At 55.6% G+C, this 17,556-nt stretch overlaps 1 protein-coding gene across 4 annotated transcripts in view; it reads right to left on the bottom strand.

Annotated features, from left to right (window-relative positions):
• Positions 1-293: 293 nt before the first annotated feature.
• ARHGAP27 (Rho GTPase activating protein 27) overlaps positions 294-17,556 on the bottom strand; it is a 28,779-nt gene continuing 11,516 nt past the window's right edge. Inside the window, exons 1-16 of one of the 4 annotated variants that reach the window (XM_079133206.1) lie at positions 11,590-11,839; positions 7,954-8,373; positions 7,640-7,822; positions 7,373-7,453; positions 7,217-7,300; positions 6,812-6,879; positions 6,451-6,541; positions 5,825-5,929; positions 4,008-4,106; positions 2,985-3,096; positions 2,755-2,877; positions 2,589-2,687; positions 2,357-2,434; positions 2,134-2,268; positions 1,906-2,011; positions 294-1,825 (exon numbers count right to left, since the gene is read on the bottom strand). In XM_079133206.1, coding sequence (XP_078989332.1) covers positions 1,648-1,825; positions 1,906-2,011; positions 2,134-2,268; positions 2,357-2,434; positions 2,589-2,687; positions 2,755-2,877; positions 2,985-3,096; positions 4,008-4,106; positions 5,825-5,929; positions 6,451-6,541; positions 6,812-6,879; positions 7,217-7,300; positions 7,373-7,453; positions 7,640-7,822; positions 7,954-8,373; positions 11,590-11,646 — 2,019 coding nt within the window. In that variant the 5' untranslated portion in view covers positions 11,647-11,839 and the 3' untranslated portion in view covers positions 294-1,647. Of the gene's footprint in view, positions 1,826-1,905; positions 2,012-2,133; positions 2,269-2,356; positions 2,435-2,588; positions 2,688-2,754; positions 2,881-2,984; positions 3,097-4,007; positions 4,107-5,824; positions 5,930-6,450; positions 6,542-6,811; positions 6,880-7,216; positions 7,301-7,372; positions 7,454-7,639; positions 7,823-7,953; positions 8,374-11,589; positions 11,840-17,556 lie in introns of those variants that run through there. The other 3 variants (XM_079133205.1, XM_079133203.1, XM_079133204.1) reach the window with 3 other exon arrangements.

Genomic DNA, 17,556 nt, shown 5'->3' with positions numbered 1-17,556 from the left:
CAGAGTCCCAGAATGCCCTGCCCCAACGGCCCAGGCCCACTTCCTCCTGGGTCACCAGCAGAGTGGCCAAGTGGCAGCGGGTCGTAGGAGGTACTGGCCATCTGTGCTCATGGACCGGAAGATGGAGCCGCCTGCATGCGAGCCTCTCCTTGGGTGGGAAGGTAAGGGCAGCAGGTTGGAGGCCAGGACTAACTCTTCTTGTGCCACCATGTTTGGGTATGGATCTTGGAGAGTCACAGGAGTTAAATTAGAACCTGGCCTTCCAAGTCATCATCAAAGCAGGTTTGCCAAAGTAGGAGAATAGAACATATTTTATTTAACAGCTGTTAGCTTGATTGATAACCTTTAAATATTTAGACATTAGGCCTCCATCTGAACTCCTACCCTGCCCCCACTGGCATCAGGGGTGGGCTTGGCTCTACCAGGACAGTAGGCATGTATAGCATCCTTGCCCCAGAGCACAGTGCTGGGCACACAAGAACAAACAATAAATACTGACTCTGAGAAACAGGTGGGGGTGATCCAAATTTGCTTGGCAAATGCCTAATAAATATTACCTATTATTGTTGGTTAAGTCAAAGAATGGATGGGCGGGGCTGGGGTCCGAGATCCATAAACTGAGGTGGTTTGTGCATGAAGAGGGAAGGGGTCTGCTGACTCCAAGGTTCACCTCTCCTTTCCTGAGGTTGTCCTCCACCCCCTGCAGGCTCTTCCCAGGTCTTCACAGCAAGGTGGGCACCAAGTAGGCACACCTTTCCCCTCCCCCCAGAGAAGAACAACTGGGGCAGTTTCCCTCCTTGCTTTCAGGAACCTCCCCAGCCCAGACACAGACAGGACAGACCCAGCTTAGTTCTTTGTTTTGCCCATGGGTCCATGATGGGATGGGGCCTGGGTGGCTCAAAAGATGGTAGCCCTCCCTGGAGGCTTTGCTCTGGTGTGGGAGGAGCCTTTGCTGGGGAGTCAGGTCACCCACTGGACCCTGAACAAGTCACTCTGTCCCTGAAAACCTCAGTTTTCTCATCTGTAAAATGGGATTAAGTATGGAAAGGTGCACATCAAGTGCAGGTGCAGGGTCCACATCCAGTGGGCATGAAGAACCTGCCCAGGACACAGTGGATCAGAGAGAGCATAGGTGCCCAACCCCAAACAGGAACCTGGACCTCAGCCAGCCTGCAAAAGGCCCAGGAGCTCATCCCTGAGGTCTGAGGAAGGCAGGTTCAGCAGCCGGGCTGGAGGGAAGCTGTCAGTAGCTGTTTCATGTCGGGCACAGGGCCTGGACAGGGCGCCAACAAGATACCGTTAAGTCCTCAACCAGGTGAAGGTCTGAAGAAGCCAGGAAGGTCCTCTCCAAATTCCTCCTCCCAGTGGGAGTCCCAGAAAACACAACTCACACCCCCACACATTCTCGAACCTGCCCAGCAGGCAGCGCAGTAATAAAGAACAGAACCTAATTAACCCAGGAACATGACCCGCCAGGCTGGGGAAAAATCACATTTCACGAACTGCCCACCAGGGGTCACCATACCCTCAGAACCGAGGGGTCCAGAAGCCACAGTGCTTGCAGACCCACGGAAGGCCAAGGACCTCCGAGAGAAATTCCAGTCTCACTAGGACCATAGCCATGTCCCAGGTCCTCAGTCCGTGCAGTCAGTGGGGCGGGAAGATATCTGAGCACTGCTGCAGGATGAGCTCCACCACCTGGTTCTGGAACACCATGGTCATGGGCATGCTGGTCTCCTCGGTCTCGGGCCGCAGCAGTGTGGGCCCGAACACTATGGCCACGCTCTGCACCGACATGCGGTTCTGCTCACCGTGCTCAATCACCCTGTGGAGGGGTGGGATGGGGTCAGGGCCCAGACCTGTGGCAGGCATGGGGGCTCTGGCCAGGACCTGCCCCTGCCTCACCTGCACAGGTGCTGGAAGAGCAGCCGCAGCGTGTCATGGTTGGGGGCTGGCAGTGAGCGCACCAGGTCACGCACACAACGGCTGCGCTGGGCCTGGTCCTGTAGCTCTGGGCAAGGGAGGTCAGGGGAGAAGGAGGGTTGGCTGGGTGGGAGGGCAGTGGGCTCAGTCAGCTTGGTCTGAGGCCGAGCAGGTCCCCCAGCCTTCCCCTCCCGCTGCCCAGGTTCTCACTGATGGCCGCGATGAACTGGCAGAAATGCGAGAAGGGGAAGAGGGGCTCGGGCAGCTCCCGGAAGAAGAGCTTCAGAGCGCCAGTGATGACGTGGACGTCCTCCCAGCGCCCATCGTCCAGGTCCAGACGCTCATCTGCAGCAGGAGGGGAGAGAGGATGAAGGGGAGGCCAATACCCCGTTGCGCTTTGAGGCCCCGGGGCAGGGACTGGGATGAGCCTCACCGTGGTCCACCTTATAGCGCAGCTTCTGAATGGTGGCCAGGTTTCCACTGATGCGGTACAGCCCGTCGATGTCCAGCCCTGGGTGAGAGGGAGGCGCTGACCCAGGTGGGGCCAGAGTCCTTTCTGGCCTTTCCCCGCTCTACCCTGAGCCCACCCAGGAATCTCCATCTTTTGTCCTGGAAGGAGGACGTCAGGCACGCAAGGGCCGGACCCAGCGCGCAGCCGCTCGTACCCCGGGCCTCCACCGTGCGGATGCACTGCTGGACGAAGCGCGGCACCGAGCTCCTCTCGCGCTCACACAGCACCGCCAGCGCGCAGCCAAACACCTGGTCTGGGGGAGAGGCTTGTCAGCGTCGACAGGCACAAGCCCAGGGGCCCACCCAGGGGTGCCACCATACCTCTGATGTAGCCCTTCTCCCGCAGCGATTGTAGCGTGGGCCGCCTCTGCAGGAACTTGCGGAGTTTGTGCCGGACCTTGCTCAAGTCGCTCTCCAGGCCCCCAGGGCTCAGAACAGGGCCAGCTGCTGCAGGGAAACACAAGGCCCGATCAGTGGGTGGCTTTGGGGTTGGCCCAACGGGCTTTAGCCAAGGTGACACGTCGTAGATACCCTCCATCGGCCCCGCACACCTGCACTGGACCGAGAGTCATCCTCTCTCTCCCGCCAGCTTCCCAGGCGCTCACTGGACCCGAAGTCAGCGCTGCTGGTCTCACTCTCCTCCTCCGGGGGCAGGTCTGCAGACTGGAATTACCACAGCCTCAGAGAAGGAGTGCCTGGGGCCAGCTGAGGTTCTCTCCAGGATGGCGCAAGGAATGGGAGAGCCACCCGGGTAGAGTTCTTTTCCCTAATGTGGTTAACTTTCCTCATCTCCTCCAGGGAATCTCAGAATTGTCACTTTACTTGACTGTAGAGAGTCCTTAAGGTGTTGGAGAGTCATTTTTCTTGCTCACCCTTTCTTATCCTGGCCACTCTTATGCCTACCTTCCAGCTGCTGGCCCCGCTTCCCTCGTTTTCCTCAGTGTCTCTACATGCACTTGACTAGACTGGCCTCTAGTCATGAACTTGCAATTTCAGCTGGGGCTGGAGCACCCTCAATGATTCCCTGCCTCTGGATTCCTACTTTGAGTACTACAGCTAAAGCCTGCAGGAAATGCTGGCGTGTAGGGAGTGAAGAGTCAAAAAGCCCCAGGTCATTGCCAGGTGAATAAGTGTTAGAGGAGGTCTCCCCATCTCTACAAATGTAATTGATACTTTGAACCTAAAAAATGGTAGCTTCTTGAATCAATCCTTTTAAGTCTTATCTTCTAATTTTAGTCTGTCATTTTGGCCTGAGGCTAATTCTCAAAGCATATACTTTGCTTTCTGCCTCCTTTGAAATGGGAAAAATTCCTTTAGGATGTACCCAATCCCTCCTGCAAAGTCCTCCTGCAAGGACAACCCTAGGGACAGGATTAAGGAAGCCCTTTCTTCAGCAGCCCACCTGCCATGCTGGCTCTATGGGGTGGGGGTGGGGGATTGGGGGATTGTGTTTGCAGGGAGGGGCACTCACCCCCTGGTGCCCATGAACTCCCACCCATAGAGGGCACAGCTACACTGCATAATGACTGGCCAACCCCTCCCCACCAGCCCTGGAGACCCCAGGCTTTGCCTACCAGCTCCTGGATGCCCTGGGCAATGGCTTTGTGCCAGGTGCTGATGATGGCCTCTGAGTCATGCTGGATCAGGTACTCTGAGCCATCTCGGCTCTGCAGCTGTGGGGGGGGGGGGGTGACACAAGTTACTCAGTCATCTCTGGTTCCCTAGGTCTAATCTGGGGTGGGCTGGGAGTGGGGGTACAGAGGGAAATAACCTGTTCCTGTCCCCAGGGACTCAGAGCCTCATGGCCCAAAGGCCTTGCCCCAGGCCCAATCTTTCTGCTCATTGAAAGCTGGGCGTGACAGCACCACTGTACAGAAGAGCAAATCGAGGCTCAGCAAGGTTTAGTAGCTTGCTCGTGGGCACACAGCTAGCGAGTGATGGAGTCCAGTTCTGCAGGGCTCAGTTGTTTGGTATACTTCCTCATACCCAGCCTGTCTCTCCATGAGCCACGGGACAAGTCAGGCCTCACCCAGAGCACTGGCCGGCAAAAAAGCAAGTGAAAGAATCCTCCTGGGGGAGACCCTGGCAGCTGGAAGCACATGGAGACAATGCGGAGACAGAGGATGTGAAAGCAGACCACGGCTGAGCCTGCAGAAAACCAGCCTCCTCATACTGAGGCCCTCGGAGTGTTGCCTCCGCTGAGTGGCCAGAAACTCCCACCCTGTCCCACACTCCAGCTGGGGTCACATGTCCATCCATAGCCCCCTTCATTGAGAAGCACAAATTAATCAAACACCAGAGGGGAACTTTCTGCCGCAGGACTGCTTCTGACTTGGACAGATTGCTCATTGGCCTCTGGCTCTAAGGACCAGCTGCTTCAGGTTCATTGGAACGTCTGGCTGTGGAAGTGCCCCCCAAACCTGCCCTTTAGGGCCCATGAGCGGCAGACACAGCAGAACCTGTCTCAGGGAGCAGGGAACAATTTCTCGGGTCAGACAGGACTCCTTTGGCTTCCCTCCTTTTAAAATTGTACCTGTATTCTTTTTAAAATGAAAAGGAGGGGTCTGGGTGTGGCTCAGTGGTGGAGTGCTGCCTAGCATGCTTGAGGCTCTGGCTTTGAGTCCCAGAAGCCGCCTTAGCACCTCTTCATTGTCTGCCCCCAAATCCTCTCCATCTTGATGCCATCTCTAACTTATTTTGCCTGGTCCTGGCTTTTCAGTGGATTTTGCCAGCTTACCTTCTGGGTTGTGTTGTGATCTGTCTCACAACTTTCAGGGACTAAGGTGGGAACACAAATAATTTCAAAATAAGACCATGATGGAAAAGCAAAGGGCTGGGCACTGGAAGACCTTCCTGGGTCTCCTTGCTCTTCCTGCTGGGAGAGCCTGACAAGGCTCCCCACTGTCCTGGTTTATTCAGGGGGGACTCAGTCCTGCTGGAAGCAAGGGTCTGGCCCGTGAGAGCAGGTTTCCTGGCCCAGCCTGTCGGAGCAAGCAGCTGTAGTCAGAGTCTCCTGTCGGTCAACTGGGAGCAGCTAGGAAGGCCACCCTGGTTCTCATCACCCTCTGAGGCAAGGACTACTGACTCAGCTGGAGAGGGAGCTACAGGAGCCATGATGCCAGGGCTGGGGATGTGGCTCCATGGTAGAGCTCTTGCCTGGCATGCATGAGGCTCTGGGTTCAATTGCTAGTGCCATCAAAAACAAACAAACAAACATGATGCCAAAAACGTAAACAGATCTCTGAGGTGGGAGCAGCTTTGACCTTGAGCCCTGAGAATTTCAGCCTCAACTCTCCCCATGTCCCCCTTTTTCCTTCCTAGAGCCTGTCTGTAACGTGGCTCCTAGGCTATCAGTAAGTCCCTTCATTCTTCCTCCTTACCCACCACTCACCTCCAGCACATTCTTCTTGCTGGATTTGTCTTTGGGGGCCCAGGACAGCGAGGCCCCCTTCAGTTCCACAGTGTACTCGGGGGTGGAGAGCTTGTAAGGCTGCCTCTGTAGCAGACAGGAAGGGTGAAGTGAGGTTGTGGGGAGCCCTCAGCTCAGACAGGCCTGCTGCAGCACCCAGGCTCAGACCCCCATGCTCCTTTGGCTCTAGGAACAGGCTGGGGTCACTAGAGGGTTCAGGCAACAGCTCTGGGGAAAGGGCCCAGGGGTTCCTGGGACCCAGAGATTCTGGTGCTTTTTAGCCACAGAGCCTGTTGCCTGGCTTGTCTTCTGCTGCCTGCCCACCCAGGGAGGAAAGGGAAAAAGAGAAAGGAACACAGCCAGCCCCTGTGAGCAGGTGTGCGAGGCCCCTGCCTCCCTGCCCTCCTGCTGGAGTTGTCCACCCTTAAGGACTGCTCCCATCCCCAAGGTGGCTGGAACTGCTTGTCCTGGGGTGAACCTGCAGTCGTCATCCTTTCCCTGCCAAGGCACATCTCCTTTGACACTTGGGCACCACTCTTGCAGACCTGGCCTTTCCCAAACCAGAGACAAAGAGTAGATGGGACGTTCCTGCAGTTCCCAGGTCTCACCAGGCCGCCTGCAGCTGAGGTCTTTGAATCCTTGAAGAAGGTCAGGACGCCACCCTCCAGCACCGTCCAGGAGGCGCTCCAGTGCTTCTTCCTGGGGGGTGGGGGGGAGGGCTTCAATTCGCTCCTGGGCTGAGGCCCCCTCCCGCCCCCACTTGGGAGGGCTGGACTCCTGCCTCCTGCCTCTAACAACTGATAACCAAAGGACCTTGGGCAGGTTACTTTATCTCTCAGGGCCTGGGTTCCCCTCCCAGTACTGCACATGAAGTTGCTATGAGAATTAGTAAGAGCCTGGCCTGTGGGAACGTCACCATTAAGGCCCACCCTGCCCTGGTCTGGGTGCAGATGGGCTCTGGTCTCTCACCGGAGCCGCTTCCCTTTGTCCACTGTTTTGGTGCGATGGAGCACTCCTGCCTTGTCCAGAGTCCTGATCTAAGAGAGAGAAGGGGAAAGAAGGGGAAAGACGAGGTGAGGCATGAGAGGAAGCTAGTCTCCCCCTAAGCTGGCAGCTTCCCACAGGCTGGGCCTGAGTCTCCACCAAGCCCTCTTCACCAGCCCAGCCCCCCGCAGCTGGGGTGGGGGAGAGGGGATGCCTGTTCCTCCAGCGGCAGGGCAGGACATTCCTTCTAGCTCTCCCAGCTGGGGCCCACTGCTGGGCCTATGAAGAAGACAGGTATATCCCACTCCATCTGGGCCCCAGGACCTCCAGAAACCATCCCCCATCTCTTTTGTGGTGGTCCTGCCAGGGCCTACATGTCCCTTCCCTTACTCTTTCTTCTGGAGGGCTGATCTGGGCTGGGGTGTCACTGTCTTGGCTGGATTTGCAGATGCTTCGAGGGGCAGGGACGGGGACCTGGGGAGAGAGATGCTATCGTATATAGTTCCCTCCACTCTCCCCAGTGCACTCCCTTCACCAGTTGGTTACCTGGGGCAGCTCCCACCGAACAGAGGAGTCCTCCGGGTTGTAGAAGTATGGCTTCCCCTGCTGGTCCTCCAGCCTCACCCACTGTGGGGACAGGGATGGTCAGAGCCCTAGCCCCAGCTCAAGAGAGAGGGGGAAGAAATTTCCTCCAACCAGAGTCCAAGATAGCTTCAGGGCCAGGTGCAAGCCACCCAGTGTTTGGGGTTGGCTTGGGATCTGTGTGGGAGCGATCCTGTGACTGTCTGGGTCCATCCACCTGCAAGCCCCTACCTGCTCTTGGGTGAAGTGGTTGGTGTAGAGCATCTGCTTGTCTGGGCTGATGTGACAGGACCAGCCTGGGGGTGCAGCCAAAGGAGAGGTGGGGCCAGGTTCACTGAAGGAACCCACTGGGGAATAGTCCTCTTCGGGGTAACTGGTCAGCAACTCGGGGTAGTCCGTCTCAGGGGTGGGGGGCTGCGGGAGCAGAAGATGGATCAGAGGTCTCAGTGCCAGTCTCCCCCACCCCCTGTAGCAGACCTGCCCCGTCAGGAGGCGGAGTCAGAGGAGCTGGGAGGCGGTCCCACCCACCAGGCCCCGCCCCTCACTCTCTGGTCCATTGGGCTGCCGGGGCTCAGGCCGGGGCTCAGGCCGGGCTGCATCTCCAGCTGGTCCTCGGGTTCGTCCTCGGGCTCGTCCTCCCAGGCGGTCTCGCCCGTCAGCGCGTTGTAGAAGAACACCCTGCGGCTCTCCTCATCCCAGTACTGGCCCCACTCGGCCTCGAGGCTCTCGGGGCTGCCCACCGAGGCCGGGGAGGTGGCCGGGCTGGAGGTGCCCTCCGCAGGCTCGAAGGGCGACTCCCAGGTGGTCACGCCGGTGTCGGGGTTGTAGTAGTAGGGACGTCCGGTGCCCGCGTCCGTGTGCGTTTCCCACACCTGGCTGGGGAGCGGGGCCACGACAGCGCGTGGCGAGGTGGCCCGAGGTTGCCGCTCAATGTTTGCGTACACCGGCTCCGGGGGTTCGTCCACCTGTGTGAAGAGGGAGGACAGGTGTCTTTCAGGGAAGCTCCAGGATCACATAGTGCTCACTTGGCCACTTGCCACCAGGGCGACCTTCAGCAAGTTCCATTCTCTCTCTGCTTAAGTTTTCCTGGGTGTCAAATGTCTGTTCTGCCCAGTCCAGAAGTTGCAATGAAGAGAGAGAATAAGGACATGTTCCTGAAGGTACTTTGTGAAGTAGTTAGTGCAGCAGATAGGTGGGGCAGTTACATCAATTTTTAAATTAATAATGAAACACTGATACCCAGTTGGCACAACTGTGTACTCCCAGAGGCAAGTGAGAAGTTGAGAGAAATGACCCAGGACTTGTCCCTTCGGTGGTTTCCTTTCTTGTACTTGTTGCATTCCATAGCCCCCAATGAGCGCTCCCACCCCTCCCCCTCCAGACCAGAAAGAGCTGGGATTGCCTGCTGCCCGACATCCTGATTTAGGACTGGAACTTTCTAAGGCGGAGTTTATCGGTGTCAAAGAAAGAAGATGACAGTCAGATGGGCTAGAAAGGGGGCAAACAAGGTTGAGTACCTATCTCCCTTTAAAGGAAGAGGGGGCAGGTGGGGTCTGTCACCTGGAATACAAGCCTGGCCATGTCTGGGTACCCTAAGGAACAGAAGCTTACCTGATTCACACCTCCTGGCTCCCTGCTGGCTGCAGGTCGAAGTCAAAGCCCTTGAGCAGGCAGCACCAGAGGCTGCCTATCCTGGCCTGTGCTTACGCCTTATTTCCTGCCACTCCTTGCCCCTGGTCTTGAACTTTGAGCTCTAGTAGCACCCTGCAGTCCCCACCCTCTCGCTGTGTCTCCTGCTGACAGTGGCTCATTCACAGCCAGCCCCATCTCTGCCCCTTCTCACCTACCTGACGCTCCTCCTTCCTCAGGACTCAGCTTAGGTGCCAGGTCCAAGACCTAGCCTGGGATTCCTCCAGTGTGCCCACTGCACCCAGCCAGCACCCTCAGCACCCCCTTAAAGGATATACAACTATATCATCAAACCCCAACCAGCGAAAAAGCATGTGGGGATTATTATTATTTTCTAAGGACACCCTATGCACCAGTGGAAAACAGTAGACCTATTATGATTCCAATTTTATATCTGGAAAACATCCAAAATGCTAACAGTGGTCCTAGCTGTGATTATAGGGGTTATATTTGTTTTCATTTCGTTTTGCTTTTTCAGTGATGCTGGGGATTGAACTCAGGGCCTCATGCATGCCAGGTGAGTGTTTTCCCCTGAGCCACAACTCCAGTTTTCTTTTTTTTTTTCTTCTTCTTCTTCTTTTCTTTAAACATTTTATAGCCTCAGAATTTTCTAGCATAAAACTTCTTTAAAAAGTGTCTGTTGACTGTGACATCTCTGAGAGGGCAAGCATGACCTGCTCAAGATGGGCTCTCTCTGGGCCACAGACAGGCACCTGAAGAACATTCATTTGTTCAACAGAGATTCGCCTGCTATGTTCCATGCCTGGTGCTGTTCTAGGTACCAGGAATGCAGCGGTGAACGAATGACCACAAAACACCCCCATCTTGGCAGGGCTGGCACTCAAATGTAAATGGTCGTGTGTCGGGGGTGACCAGTGAAATGTACAGCATGTCAATGATGATCCCTGCTAAGCAAGAGAGCAGGACACTGTTGGAGAAGGGGGCATTGCCGTTTTAGACAGGGTGGTCGGTCCCCAGGCACACGGGCTAGGGAGAGCTAGGACTCCAGTCCACTAGTTCCTCACTCCTCGCCTTCACCCCTCCAGGCTTCTCTGTAGCTGAGATGGGACTCTTCACCCCACTTCTCTTTCCTTCTCCCTCTCCACAGGCCTCATGTAGCACTCCATATTCCAACCACACCAGGCCCTTGCCCACCTCCAACACAAAAGGCACCTTCCTCCCTCTGTGGCTTTGCTCCAGCTGTTCTCTCAGCCTGGACTCTCTTCCCTCACTCCCTGCGCACCCAGATCCTGCCCCTCTCTGACCTCAGTTCACAAGACTCTGGAGAGGTCTAACCTGTCCATTGGCATTTCGAGTTGGGGGTCAATCAGCTACCAACTGGTTGGCACCTCCCACCCCCCACTTAAGGCAAGAGTTTCTTGAGAGCAAGATGCAGAATAATGCCATGCATTCCATTTGCTCCTATCAGGTGGGCCAATGCCCCCAAGGACATGGCGGATCTGCCAAAAACACTGCTTGAATACACAAATCAATCCTATGCAAACATCAACACACATACACACACACACACACACACACACACACACACCACAATAGGAGACAACTTGGAGCAACAGCTTCCTGAGAATGAGGGTTGAGCCATAGAACCCAGGAGGAGGACAGGACAGAGGCCACAGGACAGGAAGGTGAGTGAAGGAAAGGCACCTCCTGCCTAGCCCAGCTGGAGCCACGGGGCAGTGGCCTTGCCTATCTCTGGAGAGGGGTTGGTAGGGAGGACCCATGGAGTGGGGCGTGGAAGCCACGGGGCTCTTCAGATCAGGGATTTCCTCACCTAGATTTCAGAGGGGAAAGTTTAGGGCTCAGTGTGATGGAGTTGTCACCAAGAAGAGAAGATGCAGAATCACACTGGGAGCGAGGTAGAACGCTTAGAAGGAAGCATTCTGAGGACATGGCTGCCCTGGGTTACAGGCTCCTTAGGGAGAAGTGGGGGCCTTCTCTGGGGACGAGCAGGCAGGGGCCACTCCCCTTTAGGATGCTGCAGCCCCTGGGAGGGGGCCGATCTGCAGCCCAGCCCATCAACAGGGTTCTGACTATAGCACCAAGGGCTCAAGAATTGTCTCCTAGAGATACAGAAGACACCAGGCGGGAAAAAGGAAGTTACCTCCCCACCTCAGGCCAGAGGACAGAGCCAAGAGGGACCCTGGCGTTACCATGTCAGCTGCCCAGCCCCGCACACTTCCTTACAGCGGTTCTCCCCTGGTCTCTAGTTCTCTCCCCATGGCCACAAACAGGTAGCAGCACTGGCTCTTGCCCCAGGCTGAGGACCTCAGAATTGCTCATAGCCAGGGCTCAGGAACAGCAAAGAGGCAAGAAACGAAAAGTCCCTGACGTCCTGAGACTCCCTGCCCTGAGTTCCACATCACCCAGCTCCTAACAGTCCTGAGTAATGGAGGCTCACAGAGAGCCCCTAACCCCAGAAGGCCCAGTGCTCCTGTAGAGGCTGAGATTGTCCCCAGGGCCATCATCCCTACCTGTGCCTGCAGGGCCCGGCTCTGCCTCCTGGTCAGTTTGGCAATCATGTCCACCATCCTGTCCCCTCTGAGCTGCTGGGACAGAGCCCTGGGAAAACTTTAGGGGTGGAGCCAAGGGACACAACCCCAGGGCTGGCACAGGGCAACAGGGAAACAAGAAGTTGCCCTGAGATGGCGGTAGGCTGAGAGTGCAGCCCATTTCCTGTCAGGGTTGCGGAAGTGCTGCCTGAGACAGGCTGCCTGAGGCAGGGGTGTGGGTATTTTTTGTGCACTGGCTGCCCACTCTGAGCTCTGAGTCCAGGAGGAGATCTGAATCCCAAGCCCACACAGCACAGAGCCAGTCACATTTGAGTCACAGGTAGGGTGGGGGGATGCTGCACAGATGGGGACCAGCAGAAGGGGCTGAGGGCTCTGGCCTGGGATGGCCTGCAGTAGTAGTGCCTGGGCTGGAAACAGGGACAATGAGTGGCTGTCAACTCCCCCAACGCCCAGGGAGGATGTGAAGGGAAAGAGGAAGCCCGCAGGGGAGGGGAAGGGTTCCTAAAGAGGAAGGGGCCCAGGCAGATGTGGTATCAGGGAGCTGGTGCCTGGACCCTGCACACCACAGAGAGGGCAGGAGTGGGTCTGACCACCCCACTATCTGGTCACCTGATCGCCTATGTCTGTCTCCTTCAGATTTGGTCACCAAGATGCACCCACCCCCACCTTTGTGTCCACATCAAGTACAAGAGAGACTGTGCCTTCCCCAACCCCACTCTCTAAGGACCCAGAGAAGCATGGGGGGTGCCAGATCCCCTCCTCACCAACCCTGGGACCCCCTCTCTTCCCACTACCCCACATGTGGGTGGGATCCAGACCCCAGCCATGTGCAGGAGACACAGCACACCCTGGCTGAGAAGCTTCTGCTGCTGCTCCCTGGGGACCATCTTGCTCCCCTCTCCTCTCCGAGCTGCTTCTTCCCCAGCCCCAAGGGCCAGGTCCTGACTACAATGGCTGCCCAGCTCCCTCCCACCTCAGGTTCTGCCCTCTCCCTGTTCTTCCATTTCAGCTGTCCTCCTGCCTCCACTCTGATCTTTCTCCCCTGCACCCCCTGTGGGCTCAGATTCTGAGTGTGGGGTCCTTGGTGAGAGCACAGCAAGGCTGGGCCTCCCCTGTCCTCTGCCCTTAAAGTCTCCAGTGTCTTCCTGAGCCCATGCCAGGCCCCACCCAGGAGCCGACTCCTGGGGCAACCTGGCGAGGGTGGAGGGCAGGAGGCTTCGTGCTTGCCACACATGTGGTACATCTCACTGTTCCCACCCTGAGACCAGGACCAGATATACACACTTGTGCCCCCTCTGAGTCACTAGGGAGGAGCTGGATGGGGGCATGAGGGGAGGATGGGTATGGGAAGCCAGGCCCTCAGCACTGCCCTGCACAGAGCATGGGGGCAGGGTCTCCATGGCAGGACCAGGAGTGATGGTGTGGCGGCAGGCAGGGGGGACCTGGGAGCTGTCAGGCTGCCTCTTTCCCAGTGAGTGGCCGGTCCCAGGTCTGGGAGTCTCCCAGCAGGCTCAGGACCCCACACTCCAGGGACACAGCAAACCCACAAGCTCTGTTTGCTGCAGGCCACAGAGGTTGGCTCTCAGGCCCAGCAAGAGGAGGTGATGACCACAGAGGCTCCCCAGAGGGTCTGCCTCCCTCAAGTATATCTTCACACCTCTGAGAGACACACAGGGGAGGGGAGGGAGAGAGGAGGTGCCAGAACCAACCAGCCCTGCCTCACCCACTGACACCCCCTTGGCCTTCACCTTTCTCTCCCAGACCCTCCCAGGAAGGGTTGGGGCAGAAGCAGGTGTGAAAGGGAAATCCTGTCCTTTGAGTAAGAGGCAAAAGACCCCCAAACCAGCTGTTCCACCCAGGTACTGGCTCTGGGAGTGCTGAGGGACATGGCCTCTGTGCCACCCAGGCTGAGCAGAGAGAGTCCCTCTCTTCCTCTCCCTGCCACACCTCCTCCAGGACAGGGCCTGGGTCTCACTTTGCATCCACCGGGGGCCAAGCCCAGAGCTACCTGTCCAGAAATGTGCAGGGGTAGGGGTGGGGTGGGGACAGGGGGTCCCAACACAAGGTCCTGGTCCTCATCTCAGAATGCTTGGAGGACCCATGCCTGCCTCAGCCCCCTGAGATTCCAATGGGACTGGTTTGGGCAGGGACAATTTGGCCAGGCGGCCGAGGGTGGCGCCTCCGCTCAGTGAGGGATGTGCTCTGAGGTTCGGAACATAATGGGTTTGGGGCTGCAGCTTTGGCTGACGGGGAAAACCGAATGGCGCAGGAGTCCAGAGTGGACTCTTGGGCGGACTCTGCCTCGGCTTTCCTCTGAGCAACCGCTGGACTTTCTGCGCCTATAGAATGGGGCTGTCCTCCCTGTCCCCACCCAGGGCTGGCCTCTGGGAAGGGGCAGAAGAGGCCACTGAGTTCCCACACCCACGGGACAGAGTGAGACACTTCTGCTTTCCTGAGTATAGGTTTCGACAGGGCACCCTGGGCACTGGACTCTGCCCCAGCCAGCGGGTGACCTCACGGGGCCCTGCTAACCCTGCTCCTCCGGGTGCGTGGGATCTGGGGTGCGGCTCCTCACTGGCTCCCACCGCCTGCGCTCTGAGTAAGATAGGTAAAGCCCCAGCAGGGCCTGCTGGCACCAGCAGTGAGGGGAAGTGGCCTGCCAAGGAATCTCCCAGCCAGTGGTTATGAGCAGAGCCAATCAGGCAGGAAGGGGTGACAGGGGGGTTGTCACCTTCTGCCTCCCCAAACTTTGTACCCACACCCACTACTTCTTCTGCCTCTCCTCAATAGAGGGGACAGAGCCCTCTTCTCCAGGCTAAGCTTCCCAACCTGGGCCCCCAGCCTCCCATGTGATTGGGAGAGGCCTCACCACTGACCCCTTTCCTGCTTGCTTTCATCCCTTTGACATTTCTACAGATGTAAGGTCTCTCTGTCTTAAAAAGAAGAAGCACCCCCTGCTGGCTGCCTCCCTGCATCTCCTTTAATGCTAATCCTGGCCCCTTTCTTCAGTCAGGCCTCCTCCTCAGCCTCCTTGCTCAGGCACCTGGCCATGCTCAGAAGACCTCCGGTAAGTGGGTCCCTTGCAGCCTCATCTGTCTCTGATAAGCATTTTTAAAACCCTCTCCTCCCCAGGCTTCTTCAGACCACGCCTCCCCGCTGTCCTCCTCTTTCTCAGTCACTTGGAGCCAAGCTCTGCCTCTTCTGCCCTGGCCTCAGGACTTCTGGTGGCACCTTGTTTCTCGTCCTAGCACTCTGGGAGAACGCACCAGCTGTAGGTTAACAACGCAGATCCGTCTCTCAGCTTCTGCATCCGGCTGCCCTGGATGTCCTCTGTACATATGTTGGGACAGCTGCATGTCCAACATCAAGTCCATCTTCTCTCTCCCCCTTACCCCATCCAGGGCCACCTCTCTTGCTCAAGCAGAGGCCTGGGATTCTCCCTGTTCCTGCTTCCTTCCTATCAGCTGTTGTAGAGTCTGTTGATCTGACCCGCCTAAGCCAGTTCACAGGTAGTACAGGGGTTAGAGACCATGGGGACACCACTCCCAGGAAGTAAACAGATGGACCTTTCACAGGACACTCACTCCTGTCTCTTGAGCAGCATCCAGCAGAGGAAAGGCTGGGGCTGTTCCCAGGGACTGAAGAGACAAGTGTCATGTGTAGCCTTTGGTGGCATGCTGGGTCAGCGGCAGCTGTGCATTGGTGTTTTAGGACAATGGGGAAATCTGACCATGGCTCTTGCATGATATTAAGGAGTTCATGCTAATTTTGTTAGATATATTAATGGTAGGGTGGTTATGGAGAAGCACACTTATTTCCAGAGACACATCCTGAAGTTTTCAGGCATGAACCATGGTGATGTTGGAAATTTATAATTCCTCAGCAAAACAAACAGACAAACAAATATGGCCAGTGTTGCTCAATCTAGGTAATAGGTATAACAGCATTCGCTTTTTAAAAATATTATTTTTATTGGGTTGAAGGTAGCTTGGTGGTAAAGCATATGCTTAGCATGCAAGAGGCCTTAGGTTCAAACCCTAGCACCACCCCCCAAATTATTTTTCCTTATCTATATATTTAAAGTTTCCTAATGAAAAGTAAAAAAGAAAATATTCCTTAAGCTTTCTTTACAGTTCCTCATCCTCCACGTTACCACAGCACACATTGCTCACTATTCTTACCTGGAAGTTGACTTGCCCTTCCAGCACCCCCAGTCCCAATCTCTCACAAAGTAATTTCCCTTCCCTTAAGATGCAGCCCCCAGCAGGGGGTCCTGCTCTCCCTCTTCTTCCAGCAGCAAACTTCTACTGTATGAGTCAGGCAGGGCAGGGCAGTGGGTGGGCAGGACCTGGCCCAGGCCAGAGGCTATGCCCAGGGGCGGGGCTGGAACCCAGGAATCCTGGTGCAGGCTGGGCCTGCCATGAAGCCCCAGGGATAAAGTGGGGTGGTCCTGTACCAAACCCTTTGTCCCCAGGAGCCCAGGGTAACTGAACAGGCTGTCCAGGTACTGTCTACCCCTGAGACTGGGAGTGGTAGAACTGCTGGCCTGGAGACTGCAGGAGCCTCAGGCTCAGCCTCACAGGAGGAGCCCTAGAGGCCCCTGGCTAGAGACCACCCTCTTGTACACTGTAGCCACGCCCCCGAGCCAGCTACTCCAACAGCAGCAAGTTTACATCTGGTGACCTAAGATGTAAACTCCACCCCTGTGACAGTCAGCAGCTACAAAGAGGCAGAACAAAACAACCCAATGCAGCCAGGAACCTGGCCATGCCCAAGATGCCCTCACAAATCACGGCAGAAAGATGACCTGGTCAGTAAAAGGTGATGGGACAAGTGACAGCCATCTAGACATAAAATAGACAAAGGTGGGTCTACAGCTTCCTCCATCTACCCAGAAAACCCTTCAGGGATCAAATGTTTAAATGCAAAAAATGAAACCATAAAAATATTTGAAGATAGGGCTGGAGTATGTGGCTCAGTGGTAGAGTGCTTGCCTGGCAGGCGCGAGGCCCTGGGTTCGATCCTCAGCACCGCATAGAAATAAATAAAATAAAAGATCCATTGACAGCTAAAGAAAAAAAATTTTTGAAGAAAAAAACATAAATAAAATTTTTACACATACTCTCACAGATATTCTGGTCAATGACAGAACACAGAGGTTATACCAGAGATAAAATATTTCTATTGCCTCGTGACCTCATAGCCATTGTAAAGTCACAAGTGATGCCTGAGTCATAAGTGATGCCTGACCCCCGTGTTCATGGTGACCTACTGAATTGCTGTAAACAAGCTATTGTGTTGCCAGCTGTATAAAATGATAGCACATACATCCATGTGCAATGCATGCTACTGGATAATAGTAACTAACGACTATATTACTGGTTATCTATTTACTATCCTAAGCTTTTTATTGTTATTTCAGAGTGTTTGCCTTTCACTTATAAAAAAAAAAAAAAAGTGGGCTGGGGAGATAGCTCAGCTAGTAGAGTGCTTGCCACGAAAGCACAAGGCCCTGAGTTCGACCCCCTGGCAGTGTCCTCCTCCATCTAGTTTTGCCACATCAGGAGGTCACTTGAGTGATCGGGTGATCTAGGTTTGGGAAGTGTAATCTAGATGTTCCCTTGATGAGATCACCGAAGAACACCTTCCTCAGAGTGTGCTGCCATGCTAAGTGACGTGTGTGTGTGTGTGTGTGTGTGTGTGTGTGTGTGTGTTTGTAGAGAGACAAAGTCTTAGTTGACCTGTAATAATTCAACAGTCTATTTTGAAGACTCAGAATCTAAAAAGCCATAAAGTAAAGGATGGATACACTCAATTATGTAAATACATTCTAAGAAAATGCTTTTTTCTTAGACTCTTGCTATGTTACCCAGGCTGGTCTCAAACCCCTGGGCTCAAGTGATCTGGAAATACAGGTCTGTGCCATGG

Source organism: Sciurus vulgaris (assembly GCF_902686455.1).
Source record: "Sciurus vulgaris genome assembly, chromosome: 3".
Taxonomy (NCBI): domain Eukaryota; kingdom Metazoa; phylum Chordata; class Mammalia; order Rodentia; family Sciuridae; genus Sciurus; species Sciurus vulgaris.
Note: the sequence above shows the minus strand (reverse complement) of the source record. Positions and strands in the feature narration are given on the sequence as shown.